The sequence below is a fragment of the Dendropsophus ebraccatus genome, chromosome 9 (assembly GCF_027789765.1).
Source record: "Dendropsophus ebraccatus isolate aDenEbr1 chromosome 9, aDenEbr1.pat, whole genome shotgun sequence".
Classification (NCBI taxonomy): domain Eukaryota; kingdom Metazoa; phylum Chordata; class Amphibia; order Anura; family Hylidae; genus Dendropsophus; species Dendropsophus ebraccatus.
Window position 1 is genome coordinate 26,899,768 of NC_091462.1, and position 27,349 is coordinate 26,927,116.

Genomic DNA, 27,349 nt, shown 5'->3' on the forward strand with positions numbered 1-27,349 from the left:
TCTTTGAAAAAAAATAAATAGATCAAAATGGCGCCATAGAAAAATGCAACTCGTTCTTGCAGAAAATAAGCCTGTGTCAAAGAAGAAATAACAATGTACGATGAAAAAAAAATAAAAAATTAAGGGCCAAAAGAGGCCGGTCAGCTAGGGGTTAATACATTGTATTCTTCAGCGCTGTAGGTTTGACTAGTCCTCATATCTCCACTTTCCTCTATCCTTGTTCGTTCGGCTCTCCTGACACATGCTGTTAGTCATTGTGGACTGCCAGCAGTCCGGGATGCAGGATGGGGGAGGGCCCATGTTACATGAGCGAGCATCTGTCACACTGAAAGAAATTCACCATTCAGCTCTGTGACAGAACACCACGTAAAAAGCAGAGGGGGAGGGGGCACTACACTTTAACTTCTTCTATATTTGTCATATTCCCCGGGATGGTCTTCTTCTGTTTCTCCCCTAATCCGTAAATCCTCAGGGTAACGTTAATTTCAGCCTCGGCAGATATTTACCAGCTGACCGGTGCATCTTGCCTTCCCTTGGTTTGGGTACAGAGATAGCAGGGAAATAAATCCATGGCAGCAAGATGGATTTTCCTGTGACAGTGATGAGCTGAAAGATGCTCTCCCGTTGGCCGAGGCTGCATAGCTCTGGGCACTAAGCTTAGCCTGTTCAGATAGCATTAGCGTTACCACCGAGCACATATTGGTGGGCTTCGCAGCGCCGATCTGTTAAGGCCACTGACATGAAAACACCACTTTTTCCATCTATGTGAAATTTGACGACAATAGGAAGATAAATGGGTCTTGGACATTGTGCGGAGACATTAAACACAATTGATAGAGGCGTCTATTAATAGTGGAGCCATGCTGTCTGCAAGCAATGACTTGTTCCAGGCACTTTGTCACCAGGTAAGGCCTATTGGACTCTATGTTTTTTTTTTTTTTTTATTACATTTATGAACATAGTACATTGGATTGTTGTCCCGTGTGGAATAGGCAAGATGTCACAGATAAATATTTAATCCGTCTATACCAAGACCTGTGGGTTAAATATTGACGTCCCTGCTTGTATGGCCAATAATTGTGATTCCAACGATTGGAAACCTAATGTTTTCAATGATACTTTTGTTACTAGGTCATATGGTTAGAGCCGTCCAGTCACCAAAGTGTTAACTAATGTGCGCATAAACATGGCCAAGTCTACGGTACTGCGTTTGGTGCCAGGCTGGTGACGCCTTCGTTTTTTTTATGATACATACTGAGTATATTGTCTTCAGAGTATATATTCTGTGGATAGGAGTCGATTTGTGCTTTCACAATCCTAAGGCCTCGTTCGTAGTATGGATGCATTTAGCTTCCATGTCACACTCGAAGGACGTACGAGTGAACTAAAATTAGATTGCCGTAGAAGCCTGAGGTCATCCAGGTTCCGTCTGTTGATTTGTAGGGTTCTGGATCTTAGAGCTTTCATGTAGGTGCTAAAATGTGTCCATCTGAAAAATATTCAAAAAGTTTTTTGTTATCAGAGACCAAAAGAACTTAGACTAAAAAAATAAATAAAAAGTGAATCTGTAATTATTGGTAGAAGATTAGAGCTATATTTATCGACGTGTGAGATGGCATTGATATATATTAAGGGGACCAGACAGGTTAAAGTGGGACGGGAGTCTAAGGCAGGGATGGGGAACCTGCGGCCCTCCAGCTGTTGAAAAACTACAATTCCCATCATGCCCGGACAGCCGAAGCTAAAGCTTCGGCTGTCCGGGCATGATGGGAATTGTAGTTTTGCAACAGCTGGAAAGCCAAAGGTTCCCCATCCCTGGTCTAATCTTTCCCTATAAAGTAATTGTCATTCCTGACGTCGTCTCATTGCCTCTGTTTCTCAGCAGAAGTGGCCATTGTCATACATTTCTTTCAATATTTTGCAGCATAGATGTCACATTTTGTTCATAGATTTGGTATTATAACTTCTTTTAACCATTACCTGATTTTTTTTTTTAACAAAAAACAAGTTTATAAAATTTTCTATTGCATTTTGCTCATTGAGGCTATGTTCACACTACGTATATGTCCGGCCGTAGTTCGTACGCGGCCGGATATGTGCGGCTGAAACTAGGGCCGTGGGAAAAATAGACATGCGGACGGATTGCGAACATGCGGGCGAACCGCGAACATACGCCCGCAGTACAGTTATGCTTCCCTAGCTTGTTTCAAAGCGATCTGAAACAGGTAATTTACTTGGAAATCTTCGCCCAGCCCAATAAAACACACAGAACCTTCTGGATCTTAAAATCAAGTTAAATTTGGCTGAAATAAGTACTGCGTACGGGACCGCATTGAAATCCACGGCTGTGAATTGGAACAGTTCCGGCCAGAAACAATGGTCTTGTTCATTTTTCATGGCGCCGTATACGATCCGGTCCTAAGCTCATACGTAGTGTGCACTGTGCGGGCGTATATCGTATACTTTCCAGCATACGCATCAACCTCATAACTACGTGCGTATATTCGCCGGAAATATACGTAGTGTGAACATGGCCTAAAGGGGTATGGTATCCCATCTCGACTAACAAAGATATGTTTATAGGTCTCCTCCAGTGAAATATTTAGCAAATGCAGTAATTCAGCAAACGTCTCTCCTTTTCCTGATCTGCCTCTCTTTCCCTCCCATTAACAGCTCATTGTCTAGGTTACCAACCACCCATCTACTCTAAAAGCAGGGGTTTGACTGATAGTATACATATTTATATATCATAAAGTATATACATATTGGGGGAGATTTATCAAACATGGTGTAAAGTGAAACTGGCTCAGTTGCCCCCAGCAACCAATCAGATTCCTACTTTCATTCCTCACAGACTATTTTGAAAATGAAAGGTGGAATCTGATTGGTTGCTAGGGGCAACTGAGATAGTTTCACTTTATAGCATCTTTGATAAATCTCCCCCATTATAGCTAAAAAAAAACAAACTCCGGTCCTAATCACCCTGCTGGATTTACTAACAGGCGCATGATGGGTGCAGATATCTACACATGCCAGAGCAGGTGTCGGTGTCTGCTCCTATTTGTGCCTGTTTGCAGGTGTAAACCATGATAAATCAGGAAGCCACGCCTCCCCCGCCTTTCCGCACCCCCACCTTTCCGCTTTTTCTGTGGCGTACACCAAAATGCAAGTTAATAATTGTGCCCCATTTTAACTATATATACACCAACCAGATCACTGCTTTTACAGCAGAGTGGTAGACAACGAACTGTCAACAATGGGAGGGAAAGAGCAGCATATCAGGAGAAGGAGACAAGTTTGCCTAAAGGGGTTATCCAGTGCTACAAAAACATGGCCATTTCCCCCCCCCCCCACTGTTGTCTCCAGTTCAGATGCGGTTTGCAGTTAAGCTCCATTTACTTCAATGGAACTGAGTTTCAAAACCCCACCCAAACTGGAGACAACAGTAGGGGGAAAGTGGCCATGTTTTTGTAGCGCTGGATAACCCCTTTAATTAATGTATTTGCAAAAAAATTTAACTTGAGCCCTACAAGATTAAAGGGGTATTTTACTTAGGTAAAATACAGTGGTACCTTGGTTAAAGAGTAACTTGGTTTAAGAGAGTTTTGGTTTAAGAGCTCACAGTTTTTCAAAATGGTAACTTGGTTTAAGAGCATTGCTTTGGTTTAAGAGCTCCCTGTGCTGGGTGGGAGTGGGAGTGGGGGAGGGGCATGGTCTGCATAGCGGGGTCTACAGCACTGTACTCTGACCCCGGAAGTCTTCCTCACCTTCCAAATCATAGCAGATCCACCTCAGGCTGGGGCTTGCATCAGGGGACAGGACTGTGGAGGTAATCTCTCCATAGCTGTAACCCTTCTCTCCCCGGACAGAGAGTGCTGCATGTATGTGCCCACATCTGCCCTGCTCATTCCTTCATGCTCCCTGCAGTCTCTGTCAGCCCTTGTGTTTTCCATCCTCTCCATTACTGTACAGTAACTTATAATATCGCATCTTCTGCTGTTTCTGAATCTTTGTTTCAATTGTTTTACATGTTATTCAGAATAATCATAATTTTCGAGGATGTGGAACTAAATGTCTGCATCTCTATGATTTCTTATGGGAAAATTTGCTTTGGTTTAAGAGTGGATTTGTATTACAAGCGCGGTCCCGGAACGAATTATGCTCGTAATCCAAGGCACCACTGAACATGTTAAATCATCCCCCCCCCCTCCTGGTCCTTTAACACGGAGCCATAATTTGCTCAATCGATCATTTAACGATTTAGAAGAAACGTTTGGTTTTTATGCCGATCAGCATTTAGAGATAAATCGTTTAAAAGAATTCTTATTCTTCATGATTTGAGAACATGTTGAAAAACCACGATGTACGATTTCTCTCTGGTTGCTTGATCGTTAGCTGTGTTTACACGAACAGATAATGCACGTTATCATGCAGATTTGAACGATAATCACTCTGTGTAAATGGACCATAACAATTCACTCCATACAAGTCATTACCTTGTCTGCCTCCTTCCCTAGTTCTGAGCTGCTGCTTTCTGCTGATGACACAGAAAACTGTGTGAGCTGTTCACTCCGCTTCCTCCCCCTCTCTTGCGAGACGGTTTATGTGAACAGTTTCCCTGGTCGGCTGTCTCTGCACCATGTAAAGGCCCCTTTACACCTCTAGATATTTTACACATGCTTCCCCCTCGTTCCCCTCTGTGTAATTGCACGCACAGACAGCGAGTGGGGAGCAGTGAGAGGGGCCGCCCATTCATGTCAGTGGCAGTCCTATTACACGGAGCAACGCACTGCAGACCATTGCTGATCTTTCAACATGCTGGAAAACCACGATAAGCCGACATTGTGCAGTCATGTGCTGATCATTGCCTTTCAACATGTGATGTTATACTGTGTTTACACAAAGCGATAATTCGCCCAATCGAACGATTAATGATTTCGAAGTAACAATGTGTTTTTTATAACGATCAGCGTTTAGACAGAACTATGTATCGTTTGGATAAATCGTTATTGCGATCGTTTTTAGATCGCTTAAGCCTATCTCACACATAGGGTGAATTGGTGAAAGACTGCTCACACAAAGCGATCTGCAAATTTTTAGGAAAAGACCAATGGCGATTCGAGAACATGTTGAAAGATCATAATGAACAATTTCTCGCTCGTCGCTTGATCGTTAGCTGTGTTTACACGAGCCCATTATTGCTCAAATGCGATCGTTATTGCAATAATTCAAACGATAATTGTTCCGTGTAAACGCGCCATTACACTAAATGATTATTGGCCTAAATGGGCCATAATCGGCCAAACGCGGCTAATAATCATTTAGTATAATAGTGCCTTAATGTGGGATGGGCAAGTTACTTGTGACCTTACTGTGATTCACCCTCCCGGCCTCACAGAAAGCAGAAGCAAACTAAGTGAAAAGGGCTATATGTTCTTCTTTACTGACATAAAGTGATGGCTTATCACTAGGATTGGTGGGGGTCTGACCTATTGTGAAAATGAAGCTAAATAAATGGTCCATGTAAAAGTGCCAGTGATCAGCCGATGAGTGGGAAAACGCCAGCTCCTCAGCTGACTTGATGCATCGCTATTGGCCGCACATCTCTGTGTGTAAACATGAGATGTGCAGCAGATAACAATAAATGATAGTGGTTGCACGAACAATGCAGTGATTGTTCATGTGGACCAACTGCGCGACTTATAGTGCCTTTGGAAGGCGCTGCAAAGGAGCGCCAATCTCACTGATCGGTGCTCGTTTGCTTCCATAAAGGGCCCCATATTGGGCCGTTGAGTGCTGCAATTGTTGCCAGAGGCACTACTGAGCAGGGGAACATATTACGGTGCCATTACTATGATCCCTTCGTTTTGAGAATTGATGGTCACAGAGGTTGCGCCTCCATTGATCATAAAGTAATGGCATACTCTAGCGATATGCTATCACATCGTGGAGATTTACCTTACAAAAATTAAACACATACAGCACCATCATTTACTGATCTATTTAGTTTTCAATTTTGGCCTATATTCTGATCCCAGTAGTTTGTATAGTTTAGGAGTGTAGCAATAGTAGAAGAATACAGTACCTGACCATGCAGGCCAGGTTTCAAAGATGTTCTCCAGTCCCTAAAAATATCCTACTAACAGGCTTCAAACCTATAAAAATAAAAACAGTGAACCAGTGCACCAGCCCACCCACCACCATACATAGCAGTGATGTCACTATGCAATTCATCACCTGTTTCTGTAGCGTCGGCCACCGCACCGATGTGTGTATGTAAACATTTTTGTCATGGGTCGGGATTTTTTTTTTCATTTAATTAATTAACGAAATGCAAAGAACAGAAGAGAAATGTAAGTTAGTTCGTCTCGGTAACATACAGTATCAAGGAACTCTGCATTATCTTGGAGAAGTAACCCCGATCTATGGATTTTGCTGCTCGGATTCTTCTGACTCTTCATGTAATCCCAGACAGACTGGATGATGTGAGGTCAGGGCTCTGTGCAGCCATATCATCACCTCCAGGACTCCTTGTCCTTTATGCTGAAGATAGTTCTTGAAGGGGTTTTCCACCTAAGAGCAGAAAAAATGAAATGCTATCTGGTCTTAATCACCAAGTCCCCCTGAGTATTTTGAGCCGTCTCCTGTCTTTCTAGCTGCTACCGTTCCTGAATTACAAGTTTTTCTATAAGCCAATCTATAACCAAGATCAGAGACTACATTTCCCATCATGCATCTCCCTTAATGGTCCATTTGTGTACTCACCCCCTTAGCTTTCTCTCCTGCCCGCTGCTGTCCTTACTATTCCACAGTAAACACAGGACAGTTAATTTCACTTATTTTGCATCACATCACCCCAATGTGTATTTCATACTAGCTGATGATGTAGCAGAGCTGACGTGCACATGGTGTAGGTTTACATCTCTGCTTGATGAATGTGAATGAAAACATTCTAGTTCTATCCAGACTCTGAAAACATCTATAACACTTACAATATACAGAGCCGTGACACAAAGACAGGTACATATGCATTCACTGACAGCAAGCAGAGATTGAACTATTCCTTTTCATATTACAGAAACCTAGGCTCAGGGACACATGGAAGTCTATGGAAGCAGCACAGGTGCATGGAGATGATGTAGATAATGTCTCCTGGGGGTCAATAGACAGCTAACCTGGCCCCCAGAGTGGAGATCACATGTTTTGTGACTACAAAGGGAGGGGGGGAAGAGGGAGCTGAGCATGGTCAGAGTGGACCGAGAGGAGATGATTTTACACGTCCAGAGCGGATAAGAATGAGAAAAAAAAAACACAGAAATGGTATACATGTATATTAGACATAGAGTGGTATTGGGAAGGGGGATTTTTTAGAATATTGTTTCTGGTACCCGGATATCCCCTTTAAAGTGGTTGTCCAGTAAAAAAAAAATCTTTTTAGATAGATATGCCCAGGCTGTATGACAGAAGAGATGGAACAAAGAAAAAGTGTAAAAAGCGGCTTTCCTGGTGCAGTCCATCTGGCCCAGGAGTCCAATGTCTGGATCACTAGGTTTCTTCAATGTTACCAGACACTGACTCTACGTTCTGGTGAAAAAAGTTCTTTATTTGCGTTTGGAGGAGGCCACCCTCCTCTCCATCAGGCATCAAAAGAAATAGAGACTGTACTTGTACTTTGCCACAGGAATAGAGACTGTACAGAAATAGAGACTGTACTTCCTCTGTTATCCCGCCATCCAGTCTCTGCAGCACTTCAATACCTATTGAGTATGGGCCCCGCGTAAATCAGACATCATATTTTTGACGAATGCATAAATGATACCATGATACCATAGCCTTTACGCTATTTTCAACCACAGAACAATCATCCTTTGACTCCTCATAGATCCACAAGGCCAGTTATTTCGGTACTGTAATTCCTATGTGTTGTAGCTTCTGTAACCTCAGCCCTAGATGTGATGTTGGGATCATAATGTCCCTCAATGGTTCCAGGATAAATGCTATTCCTATCTCTTCAGCACAAAGGCCGGCCATGACGATTACACAGACTGTCACTAACCTTGAAATTAAGTGGATTTTTCATTATTCTACGCTCCATGAAAAAAAAAAAAAAAGTCATTTCATGCACCGTGTTAAGTCTGAGCACGTCCTACATGGACTAATACATATTAAACATGGGGAATAATAGTCTACAGTTTAACTGAATATTTTCTAAAATAAAAGATGAGACTGTGCAGCATTTTAAGGCGGAAAGATAAGTGGAGAAAGAATATACATGAGCGGAATAATGTACCGATTATAACGCAGACATAAAGAAACATCTCGCCTGCCTCTGTACCCTCTTCCATCCTATTATTGCAGCGGCCTTCCTTTCTTTGTTCCCTCCTTAGTTCCCTGCGTGTCTTCTTCCATTTTACCATTCTTCTTTCTTCTCCTTATGATTTGGTTTCAACTAGAGATGAGCGAACCTCTTGCACGTGTGAACCCGAGCATGCAACATTTGATTACCAGTGGCTGAAGAAGTTGGATTTAGCCCTAAGGCTGCCTAAAAACCATAGATATGGCCTATGGTTGTATCCATATTTTCCAGGACTCCCTAGGACTGCATCCAACTTCTTCAGCCACTGGTAATCAACAGCTGCACGCTCGGGTTTGCTCATCTCTCGTTCCAATGAGTTGTCTGTTTTTGTCGCTAAATGGGATGGAATCTGCAAACCACCATTTCCATTTTGAAGAATTTCATCATTTTAGCCAATTCTTTGTGTCTTGGAAACCCCAAACCCTTTATCTTTGGACCCCTAGACAACAACTGTTATAAGCATCTCGTAGAAAGTGTTTAGGGGTAGCTTCACATGTACTGGATCCGCAATGGGTTTCACGCTGCGAGTTTGCAGCCAAATCTGCTGCAGATCCTGGTAGTGTGAAGTTGAATGGGTCACATACCAGCAGCATTTGGCACCTACAGTATCTGCCCAGTTGTAGGCTTATTCAGCCCAGGAGAGGGCTGAATTGCTAGTGTGATAATGCTAGAGTAGGGACCATGTCTCGAGGACGCCTTAACATGGTGACATGGTACGCTCTGTTTGATCAAATAGTTTGCTAAGATCCTTATTTTTAAATATCTACAGAGCAAGTTTTTATTGTGTGTAAACCGGAGGGAGTATATATGGTAAGCTCTTGTACCTGTAAGTTGCTGTTGCACTTTCTGTTTTTTTTTTTGTCTGAATGTAAGCCAGATGCAGCGTGCAACCTGCAGTGTGAACATAGGCATAGAGGTACTGCCATTTTTTTTTATATAAAACCTGCTCCCAAACTGGAGACAAGATCTGTTCTGTCTCTGGAAGAAAGTGGCTGTGTTTTTGTAGCACTGGATAGCCCCTTTAAATTAAGTGCAGGACAGATTTAAGTGTGTGTAGTTGCACTCTACAGCCCAGAGCAGGAGGAGAGGCAGCGGGAGTGGGGGGTGGGGGGAGTGCAAGGCATGGAGATCCAGTGATGGGGAGTGCAGGGCATGGAGATCCGGTGATGGGGAATGCAAGGCATGGAGATCCGGTGATGGGGAGTGCAAGGCATGGAGATCCGGTGATGGGGAGTGCAGGGCATGGAGATCCGGTGATGGGGAATGCAAGGCATGGAGATCCGGTGATGGGGAGTGCAAGGCATGGAGATCCGGTGATGGGGAGTGCAGGGCATGGAGATCCGGTGATGGGGAATGCAGGGCATGGAGATCCGGTGATGGGGAGTGCAAGGCATGGAGATCCGGTGATGGGGAATGCAAGGCATGGAGATCCGGTGATGGGGACTGCAAGGCATGGAGATCCGGTGATGGGGAGTGCAGGGCATGGAGATCCGGTGATGGGGAGTGCAGGGCATGGAGATCCGGTGATGGGGAGTGCAAGGCATGGAGATCCGGTGATGGGGAGTGCAAGGCATGGAGATCCGGTGATGGGGAGTGCAGGGCATGGAGATCTGGTGATGGGGAGTGCAAGGCATGGAGATCCGGTGATGGGGAGTGCAGGGCATGGAGATCTGGTGATAGGGAGTGCAAGGCATGGAGATCCGGTGATGGGGAGTGCAGGGCATGGAGATCAGGTGATGGGGAGTGCAAGGCATAGAGATCCGGTAATGGGGAGAGCTGGAGCTTCGGTGATGGGGAGTGCTGGGAGTGACGGTACACCGGTGAGGACAGGACGCCACCACTGCATAAACATTCTCCAGCAGATTCCCTCCTGTCCCATATTAGGAATCATTTACAATCTTTCTAATATTTTAATTAAACTCTTCTTTCCAGCCAGTTGATATTTAGTCATTTAGCATTTTCTCCCATCTGCTTATCCAGCTTACAATCTTGATTTAATAGGAACGCTCTGATATAAGCGTGATTAGTTTAGAACCAGACGCAGTATACCTTTCCATTGGCCACAAAACCCGTCTTAATCTGCTGGAATGTATTCACTGTATTGCAATGTATTAGTTTCCATGAGTACATTCTGTTTCTTGGCCTTGAGGTGAGATTCCTGTCAGTGCATATTCAAGTTTGTCTTTTACAACTATTGATAAATGTAAAAAAAAAGTTACAAGTATCATATGGTAACACCATGTACCCATGTACTACAGGTCTGCAGATAACATGGTATAGTAGCTGTTTGACTCTCATAGACTACAGTGACTATGGTAACTATACCCTGCTGCTGAAGGCTCGGAGGAATTAGCACCCACGCCAGGACCAGCTGAGTGCCCCACCCTTTATGAACAATAAGGCGAGCAGATTATATGATAAACCTATGCCAGCAGAGTGCCTCAACAAACAATACAGCCAGCAGAATGCCCCAACAATACAGCCAGCAGAGGGCCCCAACAATACAGCCAGCAGAGTGCCCCAACAGTACAGCCAGGAGAGTGCCCCAACAAATAATACAGCCAACAGAGGGCCCCAACCAACAATAGAGCCAGCAGAGTGCCCCAACAAACAATACAGCCACCAGAGTGCCCCAACAAACAATACAGCCAGCAGAGGGCCCCAACCAACAATACAGCCAGCAGAGTGCCCCAACAAACAATATAGCCAGCAGAGTGCCCCAACAGTACAGCCAGCAGAGTGCCCCAACAAATAATAGAGCCAGCAGAGGGCCCCAACAAACAATCCAGCCAGCAGAGTGCCCCAACAAACAATACAGCCAGCAGAGTGCCCCAACAGTACAGCCAGCAGAGTGCCCCAACAAACAATAAAGCCAACAGAGTGCTCCAACAGTACAGCCAGCAGAGTGCCCCAACAAATAATACAGCCAACAGAGGGCCCCAACCAACAATAGAGCCAGCAGAGTGCCCCAACAAACAATACAGCCAGCAGAGTGCCCCAACAAACAATACAGCCAGCAGAGGGCCCCAACCAACAATACAGCCAGCAGAATGCCCCAACAATACAGCCAGCAGAATGCCCCAACAATACAGCCAGCAGAATGCCCCAACAAACAATACAGCCAGCAGAGTGCCCCAACAATACAGCCAACAGAGGGCCCCAACAAATAATAGAGCCAGCAGAGGGCCCCAACAAACAATGCAGCCAGCAGAGGGCCCCAACAAACAATACAGCCAGCAGAGTGCCCCAACAATACAGCCAACAGAGGGCCCCAACCAACAATAGAGCCAGCAGAGTGCCCCAAAAACAATACAGCCAGCAGAGTGCCCCAACAAACAATACAGCCAGCAGAGTGCCCCAACAGTACAGCCAGCAGAGTGCCCCAACAGTACAGCCAGCAGAGTGCCCCAACAAACAAAACAGCCAGCAGAGTGCCCCAACAAACAATACAGCCAGCAGAGTGCCCCAACAGTACAGCCAGCAGAGTGCCCCAACAAACAATACAGCCAGCAGAGGGCCCCAACAAACAATACAGCCAGCAGAGGGCCCCAACAATACAGCCAACAGAGGGCCCCAACAAATAATAGAGCCAGCAGAGGGCCCCAACAAACAATGCAGCCAGCAGAGTGCCCCAACAAACAATACAGCCAGCAGAGTGCCCCAACAAACAATATAGCCAGCAGAGTGCCCCAACAGTACAGCCAGCAGAGGGCCCCAACAAACAATACATCCAGCAGAGTGCCCCAACAAACAATACATCCAGCAGAGTGCCCCAACAAACAATACAGCCAGCAGATGGCCCCAACCAACAATACAGCCAGCAGAATGCCCCAACAATACAGCCAGCAGAATGCCCCAACAAACAATACAGCCAGCAGAGGGCCCCAACAAACAATACAGCCAGCAGAGTGCCCCAACAATACAGCCAGCAGAGTGCCTTAACAATACAGCCAACAGAGGGCCCCAACAAATAATAGAGCCAGCAGAGGGCCCCAACAAACAATGCAGCCAGCAGAGGGCCCCAACAAACAATACAGCCAGCAGAGTGCCCCAACAAACAATATAGCCAGCAGAGTGCCCCAACAGTACAGCCAGCAGAGGGCCCCAACAAACAATCCAGCCAGCAGAGTGCCCCAACAAACAATCCAGCCAGCAGAGTGCCCCAACAATCCAGCCAGCAGAGTGCCCCAACAAACAATACAGCCAGCAGAGTGCCCCAACAAACAATACAGCCAGCAGAGTGCCCCAACAAACAATAGAGCCAGCAGAGGCCCCCAACAAATAATAGAGCCAGCAGAGTGCCCCAACAAACAATACAGCCAGCAGAGTGCCCCAACAAACAATACAGCCAGCAGAGTGCCCCAACAAACAATATAGCCAGCAGAGTGCCCCAACAAATAATAGAGCCAGCAGAGTGCCCCAACAAACAATCCAGCCAGCAGAGTGTCCCAATAATCCAGCCAGCAGAGTGCCCCAACAAACAATCCAGCCAGCAGAGTGCCCCAACAAACAATAGAGCCAGCAGAGGCCCCCAACAAATAATAGAGCCAGCAGAGGACCCCAACAATACAGCCAGCAGAGTGCCCCAACAAACATTCCAGCCAGCAGAGTGCCCCAACAATACAGCCAGCAGAGGGCCCCAACAATACAGCCAGCAGAGTGACCCAACAATACAGCCAGCAGAGTGTCCCAACAAACAATACAGCCAGCTGAGGGCCCCAACAATACAGCCATCAGAGTGCCCCAACAGTACAGCCAGCAGAGGGCCCCAACAAACAATACAGCCATCAGAGGGCCCCAACATACAATGCAGCCAGCAGAGTGCCCCAACAAACAATACAGCCAGCAGAGTGCCCCAACAAACAATATAGCCAGCAGAGTGCCCCAACAATACAGCCAGCAGAGGGCCCCAACAAGCAGTTCCTTAAAGGGGCGCATACATGTCTCAGAATGGTGCTGCAGGTCAGCACATCTCTCAGGGGCCCGCTGGAGAATCCTCCGCTGATCCCCTGAGTGATGTGCCGCACTGCAGTACCACCTCACAGTATGTGATGATGTGGGGTGTTTAGACGTCCATGAGCCCCCCCAGGAGCCTCAGGCAGCCGCCAAAACCATTCAGATTATAATCCATCCCGGTTGAGGCATGTGTAGCAGTCTGCCATCTCTCGTCTATAGGTACACTACCGTAGGGTAGCCTCTGAGAGCCTTTTTGTGATAGGCAGCAGTGGAAACACTTTTAGACCTTCTTGTGACAAGACCTAGTGTCTGACATTTCAATTTTTTTCATTTTGTGTATTATATATTTTATAGCAATAAAGATAAGAATTCAGAGCCAAAGCTCAACAATTATCGCCCATGGAGGTGATTATCAGATATGGGTATTGGGTTTTGTGTGCACACACAGGATTAAAACTAATTTTTTATGTTTGCCAAAGGCTAGAGCGAACTGTCAGCTATTTCACATCCAATCCATAATTATTCTTTGTTATTCTCTCCGTTGTGTCCTCGCATTTTTCCAGTCCAGCAATCAGTCATTTTTGGCTGTGCATAAAGGTTGCTTTTGGGCATTCTTTACATAGAACAACACAGGCTGTGCGCTAAAGTAGACGATTGTTGACAACCCCTCATATATTGTAACCTCTGCTTAAAGCGTCACTACTGTGCTGCTCTGGGAATGGTATACGGTGTTTGCTGTTCTCACACCTGTCACCTTCATCACATTTACCTTCCCTTGCATAGTCTTCATTGTATGGTAATATGGTCCCATAGGCACAAACATGGTACATTCAATTTATCTTTATTTTTCTTGAAACAAGTATCTGTATTTGACTATTGCATACATAGACCCCAGTCTTCAGGACTAGCCCTCGTACATAAATGGATAACAGTCAGTGCTATTAGAAGACCACATGGGACACATCACCTGTGGTACTTGTAGGGGCCCAGCAACAAAAATAATTAGCTAGATGCTCCTGTGGGGTACGTTCACACTGAACAAAATGGGCGGAATCACGCCTTCCTCAGTGTCCCACAGTCTCTCTATGGGAGGGCGAGCAGAATTCCGACAGTTTTGCTCAGAATTTGCTTGGAATTCCGCTGATTTTGCTTAGTTTGAATGTACTCTTACTACGGAGTAATTGAAGGTTTGCAGTGTTGGTTTACTAGGTATTGTTTCTGTCTATCCAGAATCCTTCTCCACACTGATGAGGGGCAACACCCTGAAACAGCTGTCTGTGGATGGATATCTGGCCTTGGTATTTCCCTTCTCATATCCTTAGACTCGTAATTGAATTAGATATTGACTGAAACAGGAGCCACCCCTCTGCTAGGTCCTTTCCTGGAGGGATATCTGGCTAGTCCCATGTTTTGAGTCTCTTAATTGAGGCTTCACAGACTCTTTTATATATTTAGATTTTCCATAGGGCAATGCATTTAGGTTTTCGCTGTGTTGAGCCTACAATGTATTTGTTAGCCAGTCTCCCTGAGGTCAGTGATTGTTTTGCTATGGTGGTCTAAAAGGCATTTGCTTCTGCCTAGACAAAATTGTACTCCACTCTGATGAGGGACAACACACCAAAACAGGTTTGTGGATGGATATCTGACTTTGGTCATGTCCTTAGACTCCTAATTGAGTTGAATATTGACTGAAGGGGCCACCCCTCTGCTAGGTTCTTCCCTGGAGGGATATCTAGCTAGTCATGTGTTGTGACACTCTTAATTGAGGCTCTGCGGACTCTTTTGCATATTAGTTTTGGAACACATTTGTTAGCACAGGTCATCGGAACAGCGGTCGGACCAAGACCTGCGACCGCAATACGAATTCAGAAAACCAGCCTTACATCACAAAAAATCTCATAGCAACTACAATAGATTTTTAAGTAGAAGGAAGGCATTCCTTTGGTTGGCGGTGCTCATGGTGGGGAAACCAGCAATAAGTAGAGAAAATCCTGGCACTCACCAATAATTTTCTTTCATTTATTCAGTGCAGATGCATCAATAGTTACAATCAGTGCATGTATCGGCCAGGCATGGCCTTAAGCTTAGGTATCATACCTTAGCTGATGAAGGCCATGCATGGCTGGAACACGTACTGATTGTAACTATTGATTCATCTGCACTGAATAAATAAAAGAAAATTATTGGTGAGTGCCGAAATTTTCTCTACATATTACAATAGATTGTGACTTTAGCAGAAATCAAGGGGTTATATGCTTAATTTAATTAGTAATGAAGGATTTCATCCTCAATCTGTAAACATTTCTATAGCACCTTCATCATTATCGATATTGTGTTTGCTATATACAGTACTAGGTGTAGTAGAATACTGTCAGATTGCCGGCAGATAGACTTTTATTATTGTGCACATTGCTGATGGATGGTTTAGAGAAGAATCAGCTTATTTCCTCAGTCAGATGTGGTACTTTCCCCATTGACTCCAGATTGATTGACTAGATTCGACCTTGGCACGTGACATAACATACAGTTATCCTATAGGTTATACAGATCTATGGCATTGATGTAGAAATAAGTAGCCGTGACATCTGTTCTCATCATCTGTAAATTGCTTGGCTTCCCTAACCTACATCTCCAGCAATGTACTTTAATAACCCATTTAACCTTAACTATGGAAACTCTCATTATATACACAGAACGTGGCTGTGTGAGCACGCAGCACTGTGTACTATACTATGTGTCATACTGTGGATCAATACAGACAGCAAAGTAAAGTATCCGGGATCACAGTGCAAATATTCCCATAGTATCTTATTGTTTGCACCATGTTAGGCAATGAGATGCTTCAAAGGTCAAAAACAACAACAACAACAGTAAAACAAAGGGAATATTAAAAAGATACAAAAGAAAAAACACAATTCTTCATTGGCAGAGGCACGCTGTAGTATGGAGTCTTATGGGCTGTCTACCTAGTGTCACTTATAGGTACTCACTAGAGATGAGCGAATCTCAGGCAAGCTCGAGTCGATCCGAACCTGAACGTTCGGCATTTGATTAGCGGTGGCTGCTGAAGTTGGATAAAGCCCTAAGGCTATGTGGAAATCATAGGTATAGTCATTGGCTGTATCCATGTTTTCCAGACAACCTTAGAGCTTTATCCAAGTTCTGCAGCCCCCGCTAATCAAATGCCGATCGTTCGGATTCGGATGGACTCGAACCTGAACCCGGTTCGCTCATCTCTAGTACTCACCCTTTAATTCAGTATCTGACCCGTAAACATGATTAAAGCGGTACTCCACAGGAATGTTTTTAAATCGACTGGTGTTAGAAAGTTATATAGATTTGTAAATTGGTGTATTCTTTCCAGTCTGACACAGTGCTCTCTGCTGCCACCTTTGTCCACAACAGGAAATGTCAAAAGCAGGAAAGCTTTTCTATGGGGATTTACTACTGGACAGTTCCTGTCATAAACAGAGGTGGCAGCAGAGAGCACTGTTTCAGACTGAAAAGAATACCACTTCCTGCAGGACATACAGCAGCTGATAAATACTGGAAGACAGTAGAATTAAATTACAAATCTCTGGCACTTTCTGGCATCAGGTGATTTGAAAGAAGTTTTTTTTGAGTGAACTACCCCTTTAAGATACCCATACACTTTTTACTAAAGTTGGCTGTACCAGCTACCATCAGCAGGTACAGTATGTCAGACAGCATAAGGTTTCCTGACTCTCCACGGACAGATCATGTCAACGGGTTAAATGTGATGAATTTTCCTTGGCAGACTCTTTTGTTCTCAAAAAGATAAGCTGATGTCAAAGCAATCTGAGCCCTGAATTTAAAGGGGTTCCCCAGTTTCATGCAAATCGATACGATTGTATACAATGAAAAGTTATACAAGGTTATTTTTTGACTCAGTAACCAGGCTGTTCATGGGAGGCTCTGGATATGTCACTGTGTATGTCTGTATTAAACCAGCACTCATGCCAAGATACTTGTCAGACAATGACTTGTCAGCTCCCTTGAAGAGGCATGTATGCAGAATCCAGGCTGAAATACTTGTACATATGGAAAACCACCAAGTGAGTAGATGATTATGTGTCAGTGCCTAGTAAGATATGACTAAAGACATGGAGCAAAAAAAAATAAAAATGCCAGGGACAGGAAGAAAAATGTGGCTATTTACATCAGAGCCTGGCCTCACGAGGATAATCAAGAAAGACTTAAAGAGTTTTTCTGATGGAGAAACCTATTTTCAACCGTCTAATAAATGAACATATATCGGTAAATAAAGTGATTGTATTAACTTTCCCTGGTCTTTAATGCTTTCCTTCTGCTTTTTAAGAAAACTGTTTGTTTTGTTGCCTTCACTGGAGCACTTCCTGTCTAGTGACACCTTCTTCACTACAACCCCGCCCCTTACATCCACAGGATACTCCCACATAGTGTGAGGGATATAGAATTGGCTGAATTCCCAGCCAGAGTGTACACAAGGAACAGGAAGTCCATTATAGGATGTGCACTAGACAGGAAGTGGGGCAATGAAGACATCAGAGCATATAGTTTGCACCAATAGCAGAAGGAAAGCATGAAAGATCAGTATAATTACTTTATTAACCAATATATGTCAACTTATTAAACAGTGAGAACCGATTTTTTATAACAGTGGCCTCTGGCAGGAGCTGTGCTTGTTGCAGGGCGAAAAAATCTACACCTAATCCGGAGCAAGTCTAGATTTCTACTGTGGTTTATGCCTCTACTTTTCCGGAGGAGACCCCCTGGCAAGATTCTTGCTTTGGAACATTTATATTGTATATGGTGTATATAGTTGACGACCAACCCTTAGCTTTTGGTATCATGGTATCATCAATATGGAAACGCTGTGTACATGGAGATTGTATGGGCTGAGGCTGCTGTTGGTGCTCCATTTTTTCACACCTTATAAAATAGGTATTGTTCCATAGGGCATTATCAAGTCTGAATTATCAAGTCAGAAGCATCAGAAGCATACCCCCCCCCCCCCCCCCCCCCCCCCCCCCCCCCGTGCAACTCCATAGGTGCGGAATTGGTCATGTATACAGTATAGAGCATTAGCAAATGACAGAACTCCTGAATCAACTGCACTTGTTGTAATAGGGTGCATGGAAAATGGGTTATTAAGCCTAGAAAACCCCCTCATTTTAGTGAATAGGGTCAGCTCCAGACCATTGTGATTATGTCCATGGGGCATATTTCTAAATATTGTTAAAAAAAAAAAATACTGGGATACTATGAATGCCCCCATGATAATGTACTTAAAGCAAATATACCATGGTACCAGGTACATCGCTTTGGGTTTTTAACATTAACATTAACGTTAACGTTGGCGGCACAGGGATGCCAGTGGCGTGGAGCACTGGAGGCAGGCAACCCCTTTCCATCTGTGACGTGGCTTCATTGATTCTATTGGAGCTGCGTCACAGAGGGGAGATCAGTGCCGGGCCCGTCCTCGGGAGTAGACCAACGCCGTACGCGGTTCAAAAAAGGACCAGGCCACTGGCGTTCCTGCGCTGGCGATGATTCATTAACGTAAAAAAGCCAAAGCTGTGTACCTGATGGTACATTTTCTTAAAGCATAAAATAAAAATATTAACAATCAGAAAATATTTTTTAAAAACTATATTTCAGTATCTAGTGTTAATCACTACCCTGGGGGTGACTGTCATTTCTTTGCCAACCTTTGAAGCAAATGGCAACGTGTTTACCTCTAAAGGTCTGTCTCTAGCGACATCCATATCAGCCACATAGATGTATGTATTACTTCCTCTATTTTACACATTATTGAATATCATCTTATATATATTTTTTTTGTTCTTTTTATTTTCAGAGAAACGATGAGGAGGCAGTCGTGGACAGAGGAGGGACACGCTCTCTTCTTAAAACACAATTTGAGAAAGAAGATTTAGAAGGTAAGGACCCTGGGCTGATCTGGTACTATGGTGTCATTGCTACTTTGTTGTGTCTGACACCCGCAGGCAAATCAATAGTGTGATGTCTCGTCTCTAGAAGCAAATGCACTGAAGTAACCCGGGTTATATTGTTACTGGAGCTACATGTGTCATATTGTACCTCCTCTTCCTGAGATCTATATGGCTGATGGCTAAAAGCTTCTAGCAGTGGTGTAGCTATAGGGGTCCATTTTGATAAATTTGGTGTGGTAAAAAAGTGCTCTAAAGGCAAAAGGCTTAAAGGAGAAGTCCAGTGAAAATTTTTATTAAAATATTGTATTGCCCCCAAAACCACCAACATACGCTTATTACAGGAAATGCTTATAAAGTGCTTTTTTCCCTGCACTTACTACTACATCAAGGCTTCACTTCCTGGATAACATGGTGATGTCACTTCCTGGATAACATGGTGATGTCACTTCCTGGATAACATGGTGATGTCACTTCCTGGATCAAATTGTGATGTCACAACCCGACTCCCAGAGCTGTGCGGGCTGTGGCTGCTGGAGAGGATGGTGGCAGAGGGATGCTCAGTGTCCCTCCAATGCCCTGTGTCCCTCTGCCATCATCCTCTCCAGCAGCCACAGCCCACACAGCTCTGGGAGTCGGGTTGTGACATCACCATTTTATCCAGGAAGTGACATCACCATGTTATCCAGGAAGTGAAGCCTTGATGCAGTAGTAAGTGCAGGGAAAAAAACACTTTATCAGCATTTCCTGTATTAAGTGTATATTGGTAATTTCTATAATTTTTCGGGGGCAAAAGAATTCTTTAATACAAATTTTCGCCAGACTTCTCCTTTAATACAGACCACTTACCGTTTAGAATAATTTTGATAAATTCCTCCCTGTGTGTTGACCCCTTTCTCTCAATTTGGTATCTGCCTATGCCGATTACTAACAAGGGTTACTAAAAAAATCATTGTTACATCTTTATTATATAGATTGGTTTTATAAATTAAAGCTATGGCCAGGGCAAGATTACATTATGGTTGCTGGACCTTTAGCTCTAGGCCCGGACATGTACATAGGTCTGCACTTACCCCCTGCCCGATTCTGACCAAGCCTCACCTCTGCAAGAGCTTATCTCACCATGAACAAAAAGATATATATATATGTATATATATATATATATATATATATATATGTATATATATATATATATATATATATATATACGGCTATGTTCAGACAACATGTTCCTATGGCCGTTATTTAATACTCAAAATAGCAGCTGTTGTTTTGAGTACCAAACATCATTCTAGTTCAAAGTCAAAGATGGTCTTTTGGGTTTGTATTTAATTAAAAGGTCCACTGATTTTAATACAAAGGATGGTGAAAATAAAGTTCTATGTGTGAACAACTTAAAGTACAACTCCAGCCAAAATTTATTTTTTAATGTTATTACATAAGCAAAGTCAGACAAATTCCTGATGTACACTAATTATGGGAAATGCAAATATAGTGTTATTTCCATCATTTTAGTAGATCAGACGGGCTTCATTTTCTCTAATGAAATGTGACATCACGACCCGGTCTATACCTGAAGGGTCCAGCAGGGGGCGCAGTATATGTTTTTTTTTTTTTTTACATGTAATTACTACATATACTGCACCCCGTAGTGGAAATGTATCAATGGAGACTCTTGAGTATTTCAGTGACTGCTGTGTTTTGTTGGTCTACTTTTCATGGCCCCCCATTAGCCAGAATCCTGCTCCACACTGATGAGGGGAAATGAATGTGGATGGGTGCCTGACTTTAGTAAACCTTTGTCATGTTGCAATACTCACCAATGAGTTAGACATTTTGACGCAAAAGAGGCCACCCTGGTACTTCCCTATTTATGTTCCTATACTCGCAACCGAGTGGGACTTAAAGGGAAACTCCGGAAAAGAAAAACTTTTTTTTTACTAAAATGACATTAAAAGTTTATATAGATGTGTCTATACAAGGTATTACCATAGCTGTACAGTTCTTCCACACTGGTAGCTGATAGAAATCCAGGAAGTTAAAAAAATGGCCCCTGTGCAAATTCACATTGTCTCCTGCTCCTTCTGCTCTCCCCCCTTAGGAAACAAATATTCCATGTCTCTGTCTCACATTGTGTGTGTTTGCTGAGCACAGGCTGATGATTCAGACAGGGGGCAGGGCGTGATCTCACAGGAGGCGGCACTGGATAACCCAATCCCCTGAGTGATTCCCCTTCTCTGAATAGCCAGAAGCAGCAGCTGCACTGATTTTACTGATTATGATGGGTGGGGGACTGTGATGACCAGCTGAAGAAAAGCATTGCATTCTGGGAACTGCTCAACCAGGAAGGACAGAAACACAATACAGACCCCCCCCCCAACCCCAAACAAATGGATTTTTAGTAGTTTCAAAACTGGGATAGACAGGTAAGTAATGCATTATGCTTCTGCAGAAGTTTCATTTTTTTTAACCTCTACCTGGAGTTTCCCTTTAAGCGGCTACGTATCAGGGTGGTTTGGTGATCTCCCCTTGGCAACTACCTCCCTCTGCAGCTTCAGATTTTCCCGGTCTGCATATTTGTTCGCCTTTTACTGAACATTTGAAGTTATTTTCTTCAGTGTCTTTATGCGTAAATGTTCGGTGCCATTAGAGTAAATTGCATGTGTGGTACATTATCTGTGACACATACTTGCTGTATAGACACAGAAACAATGAGCTTGTCAAACCCTATACAAATGGCCTTTCTCCGGCGTGACAGATACAATTAGAAAGAAATGTCATATGCATAGGGCTGGGTATTACACGACTCGCATACGGTTAAAATAACTGTGGACAAATCGTATTGATAACAGATAATTTTATTTCTTTTTATCCTATTTTTTGCCTTTTGTGTTTGCAGAATGCTCAGGTTTTATTTGATGATGATAGAATGAGTATTCTGGTATAAGGTATTTGCATAGAAATCGCCTACTACACAATCAGAGAACACGGGGGAAATAGGGCCCAGAAATACAGCCAAAAACACTGGTGCAAAAATCTGTAAGCTCATACTGCACCTCTAGGGCTATTGGTTTCATACAGATGTTCCAATGAATGCTGGCATTAAAGGGGTTGTCAGAAAGTGCCAGAGACTGAATTTACTTTAATTTTAAAAAAAATCTCAATACTTCCAGTACTTATCAGCTGCTGTATGTCCTGCAGGAAGTGGGATGCCTTCCAATCTGGAGAGCAGGAAAGGTTTTCTATAGGGATTCACTACTGTCCTGGACAGAGGTGGGTGCAGAGAGCACTGTGTCAGATTAGAGAGAATACACAACTTCCTGCAGATTAGTACTGGAGTGGAAGTTAAACTTTCGAGGGACACTTTAAGGACCTTGTACGCTGGCAGACGGGTTTTATAAATACCTTACATTTTTAAGGTCTTTTAGACATTACACTATATATTTTTTTGTGTTTTAATAACATTTTTATATAATTTTTATCCAATGTATTACATTTTATGTATTATGTTTTCTCAGCCATACAGGATGTTTTTTTTATGACTAAGACAGCCATCATTATTGTTATTATTATTAATATTATTCTAGAGAGCCATCATTTTAGTGCCAAATCTATCGGTAATGACGACTGCAAATTTTGCGGAAAGATGGCCATCGTTTTTACATTGTGGGAACATAGCCATAAGCTGACCATATATTACACAGCTTGTTTGGCCAACAGTTATGTCGGCGGCCGATAATCGCTTCGTGTAATAAAAGGCAATGATCAGCTGACATGTACAATGTCGGCTGATCCTTCTCTTTCAACATGTTGAAAGACTAACCACTAGGATACCAACAATCTGCTGCCGTTGCTCCATGTATCTAAAGATCTAAAGATCGCCCGGGCAGCCCCCGCAGCTCCCCGCAACTCTCCGCGGGGAGAGCTCTAATCTGTTAACCTGATGCGATTTAATCAAACTGTAACAAGTAAATTTCTTTTAATTACATTACACGTTTAACTCCATCCTGCCTTGGAGACCCCTAATGGCTCTGTGCACCCTGGGTAGGGAATGCCTGGCTACATAACCACGGCCATCTGTCAGCACGTCCTAGATTCTCTATTAATGCAAAATCTGCTCAGCTTATATTTCTACTATGATGCTCTATTTAAAACTCTGCGGAAGTAACTGGACCTCATCCTCCTAATTCTATAATGTAACGTAAAGCGCTAATACACGGCATAATGTATACAGATCAGCCGCCAGGCTGCTGGATAAAGTGGTCGTGTCGTGACCACTTTGATATTCGCTGAGGTTAAGCATGTCCTGAAAAAACCTAAATGGAGATTTCTTGAGTTAATATTAATACAGGAAATCATAAAACCACGATGGACACAAAAATAAACCAGGGCTGCAATAACCTATAGCCGTGATGGCGAACCTATGACACGCGTAGCCATGGTCGCTGACACACAGTTGCCACAGAAGAGTATGCGGCCACATGCCAGCTCCAGAACAGCCCTGGCGCCACCGATATTACAGTAGCCAGGCCGCAGTGCGGCCTGACCCCACCATGTATTCCCTTTCCCGCAAACCGGCCGCAGCTACTGTGATGGCACACGTCCATTTGATGCCGGCGCCACAGCGGTGCCACGCACCAGTCCCGTCTTGCTCCTGCCTCGCACCGCACGCTCCAGTGTCATCTCCCAGCACCACAGCCCGCTGAGCTTCACCTCACAAAGGCATCCTGGACTGCCTCACTGAGTATTGTAAATAAGTGTGGGGAGGGATGGGGGTCAGTTGGGGTAGTGTGTGTGTTTGTGTGTGAGGGATGGGGTCAGGTGGGGTAGTGTGTGTGGGGATGGGGGTCAGGTGGGGTAGTGTGTGTTTGTAAGGCTCAAGTGGGGGGTATGTGTGTGTGGGTAGGGGTGTGTGGTCAGATGGGGTGGTGTGTGGAAGGGTCAGGTGGAGTTATGTGTGTCGAAGGGTCAGGTGTGGTAGTGTGTGTGGGGAGGGGTGGGGGTCAGGTGGGGTAGTGTGTGTGTGGGGAGTGGTGGGAGTCAGGTGGGTTAGTGTGTGTTGAAGGATCAGGTGGGGAAGTATGTGTAAAAGGGTCAGGTGTGGTAGTGTGTGTGGGGATGGGAGTCAGGTGGGGTAGTGTGTATTGAAGGGTCAGGTGGGGAAGTGTGCGTATGGAAGGGTCAGGTGGGGTAGTGTGTGTTGTAGGGTCAGGTGGGGAAGAGTGCGTATGGAAGGCTCAGGTGGGGTAGTGTGTGTAGAATGGTCAGGTGGGGTAGTGTGTGTAGAAGGGTCAGGTGGGGTAGTGTGTGTAGAAGGGTCAGGTGGGGTAGTGTCTATGTCCCTAATAGTGACAGTAGACTACTGGTTGGTACTCAGTGACTTAATTTTTAAAACATTTTTCTTTTTGTAGTTTACTTAGTAGTTTATTTTTAGATTTATTAAATACAGTAATATATTACAATTACATGTTTTTGTTATTTACACTATAAATATCACAAAATGATGGTGTTTTTTCTCAAAGTGACACACCATCCGAGTTTGACACACCAAGCTCAAAAGGTTGCCCATCACTGTGCTATGGGCACAATAGAATACACCAAAAAATACATATGGGGAACCCAAAATGATAAATGATCGAATCACAACATACTTATCAAAAATACAAGTTTATTAAATCAATCACAGAAAAAACAACATTAAAAACAAGACCTGGGGAGGTTGGTCTCCCACCTCCCCAGGTCTTGTTTTTAATGTTGTTTTTTCTGTGATTGATTTTATAAACTTGTATTTTTGATAAGTATGTTGTGATTCGATCATTTATCATTTTGGGTTCCCCATATGTATTTTTTGGTGTATTCTGGTCTAGGTGACATGTGGGGACGCTAATATAGTCCTTTGCATAGCTATTGTGATCCTAGATTTATAGGTGTTTTCATATGGGCACAATAGGCCTGTGTTTATGGGCGATTATATGGGAAGGGCAGCTGATGAAAGGAACATTTATGTATCACTACATTAAATAGAGGATATTTTAGGCACATGATGAATATTAAAGGAGTAGTCACATTTTGCCATATCCATATCCACAGCATATGGCTGATAGATGTGGGTCCTACCACTGGGACCCACACCTTTTTAAGACATCGATGTGGAAAAAAGTAAAGTGGGATGTCTGGGTACTGTGGAACTCAAGCAGCATCTAGGAAAGTGCAAAGCTATCGCTTGTGAGCGACATTAGAGAATCTTTATTAAAGGGGTACTCCAGAAAAAATAAATAAATAAATAAATAAAATCTTTGAAATCAACTGATGCCAGAAAGTGCTAGATATTTGTAATTTACTCCTTTTAAAATATCTCAAGTCTTCCAGTACTTATCAGCTGCTGTACATCCGTCAGGAAGTGGTGTATTCTGTGCAACCTGGAGAGCAGGAGAGGTTTTCTATTTGGATTTACTACTGTTCTGGACAGTTCCTGTTACAGACAGAGGTGGCAGAAGAGACCACTGTGTCAGTTTGGAAAGAATACACCACTTCCTGTAGGACATACAGCAGCTGATAAGTACTGGAATACTGAATATTTTGTTAATAAAAATAAATAACAAATCTCTGGCAATTGATTTGAATAAAAAAAAAATCACAGGAGGGGACAAAACATACCTCACGTGTCTTTGGGTACGTAATGAATAGCTTAAAGATTGGCATCTTCGTGGATGCTGTTGGCCTTTCGACTTTTAGTATGACTTATAGATTCTATTCTAGTGCTGTTGAATATGTTCCATGGGTTAGGTTGTCTAGACATGTTAAAGGTTAGTATCACACCATGTCTCAGTCATGGGAGCCGCACAGTACACTGATGTGGCCCAAAATTAGGATCAGATCCAAAAAAAGGAAGGGGGTGAGTGGTACATTGGTATCTTAACAATTCTTGAATGTGTAAAAAGTGCAGCTTGGCCTATACCATCTAACCCCCAGTATTTCATGTCTGTAAAGCAATGTTGCAACCGATCTAATCTTTCTTTAAGTCTTTCAAAAAAGTATAGAGAAAAGAAGTTGCACTCACCCACAACGTCTTCTTAAACTTTTAGTTTTTCTTCTTAAAAAACGAACATAGTGCGGACATAAACTTGAGCAGACGCTACGTGAACGGACGTGTGACAGCCTGTTTCACACTCTGAGACGCTTCTATGGACCTCTGGAGGTCCGCAGAAGCGCCTCAGAGCGTGAAACAGGCTGTCACCACCATACTGTATATGCAGAAAATATGGAAGAATTCCTAGCATAAAAAATATATATGTGACTTAAAACATATCCTTGTGTGGTATATTTGATAAAATGATCGTAGACAGTAGAATTATGTCCATATGCGACTTTGCAGGGCCCTTGCAGGTCGCAATGTTTCTAATCACTGTGCTTGTATTGAGTAAATGGTTATTTCTCTATTTGTCAGTTTGGGAAATATTGTATCAATTAGTAGTAACTGTTCCCGTATTTTGCAGAGGTGATACACTTAGGATAATAGAGAAAAACGGTGTCAGTACACCTCTCACCAGTCTGAAGATTCTGTATTTGTAGTCTCTGCGGCCGCAGGTTACGGGGAGCGTATAGATAGATGTAAAGCTTCCCCGGCCCGAGGGTGTTATAATCGGGCAGCTCTCCTCGGAATGTCCGGCAGAGATCTTATCTTGAGCGTTGTAAAGCTCAGAGAGATGTGCTTGATGTCTGAATATCTCCCCCGATGTGGCTGGGCGTTCACCCTTGACGGGGCGCTACTCCATTGGTTGCTGCCGGTATGGGAGTGCTTCCAATGTATCCAGTGTACAATAAACAGAATGGGTGATAAGGACTGGTAGTGAAAGTTTGAGCACAGTGCGTCTTTCTACTGTATTTGATAGATATTGCAACTCTTAGACGCGTTTCAGAACGATGCTCCGTTCTTTCCTCAGGAAGGAGTTGTAATTTTTGATGATGAACAGGTCGTGACTACATTCAGTGCTTTTAAAGGGGGTTGTGCCTATTCTCAACAGGCTAATACATGAACATGTATTGGTAAATAAAGTTATTTTACTATTTTTCTGTGGTCTTACAT

The 27,349-nt window shown here is 43.6% G+C and overlaps 1 protein-coding gene and 1 long non-coding RNA gene across 4 annotated transcripts in view; one reads left to right on the plus strand and one right to left on the minus strand.

Moving 5' to 3' along the window:
* Positions 1-26,946, minus strand: LOC138800786 (uncharacterized). The gene is made up of 3 exons (XR_011364524.1): positions 26,811-26,946; positions 6,381-6,573; positions 1-1,489 (listed from the first exon to the last, which is right to left on the minus strand). It is a non-coding gene; the product is annotated as an uncharacterized lncRNA (long non-coding RNA).
* SLC4A10 (solute carrier family 4 member 10) overlaps positions 1-27,349 on the plus strand; it is a 194,080-nt gene that overhangs the window by 52,344 nt on the left and 114,387 nt on the right. For all 3 annotated transcript variants that reach the window (XM_069982813.1, XM_069982814.1, XM_069982815.1), the window contains exon 2: positions 19,173-19,254. In XM_069982813.1, the coding sequence (XP_069838914.1) occupies positions 19,173-19,254 (82 nt within the window). The remainder of the gene's footprint in view (positions 1-19,172; positions 19,255-27,349) is intronic.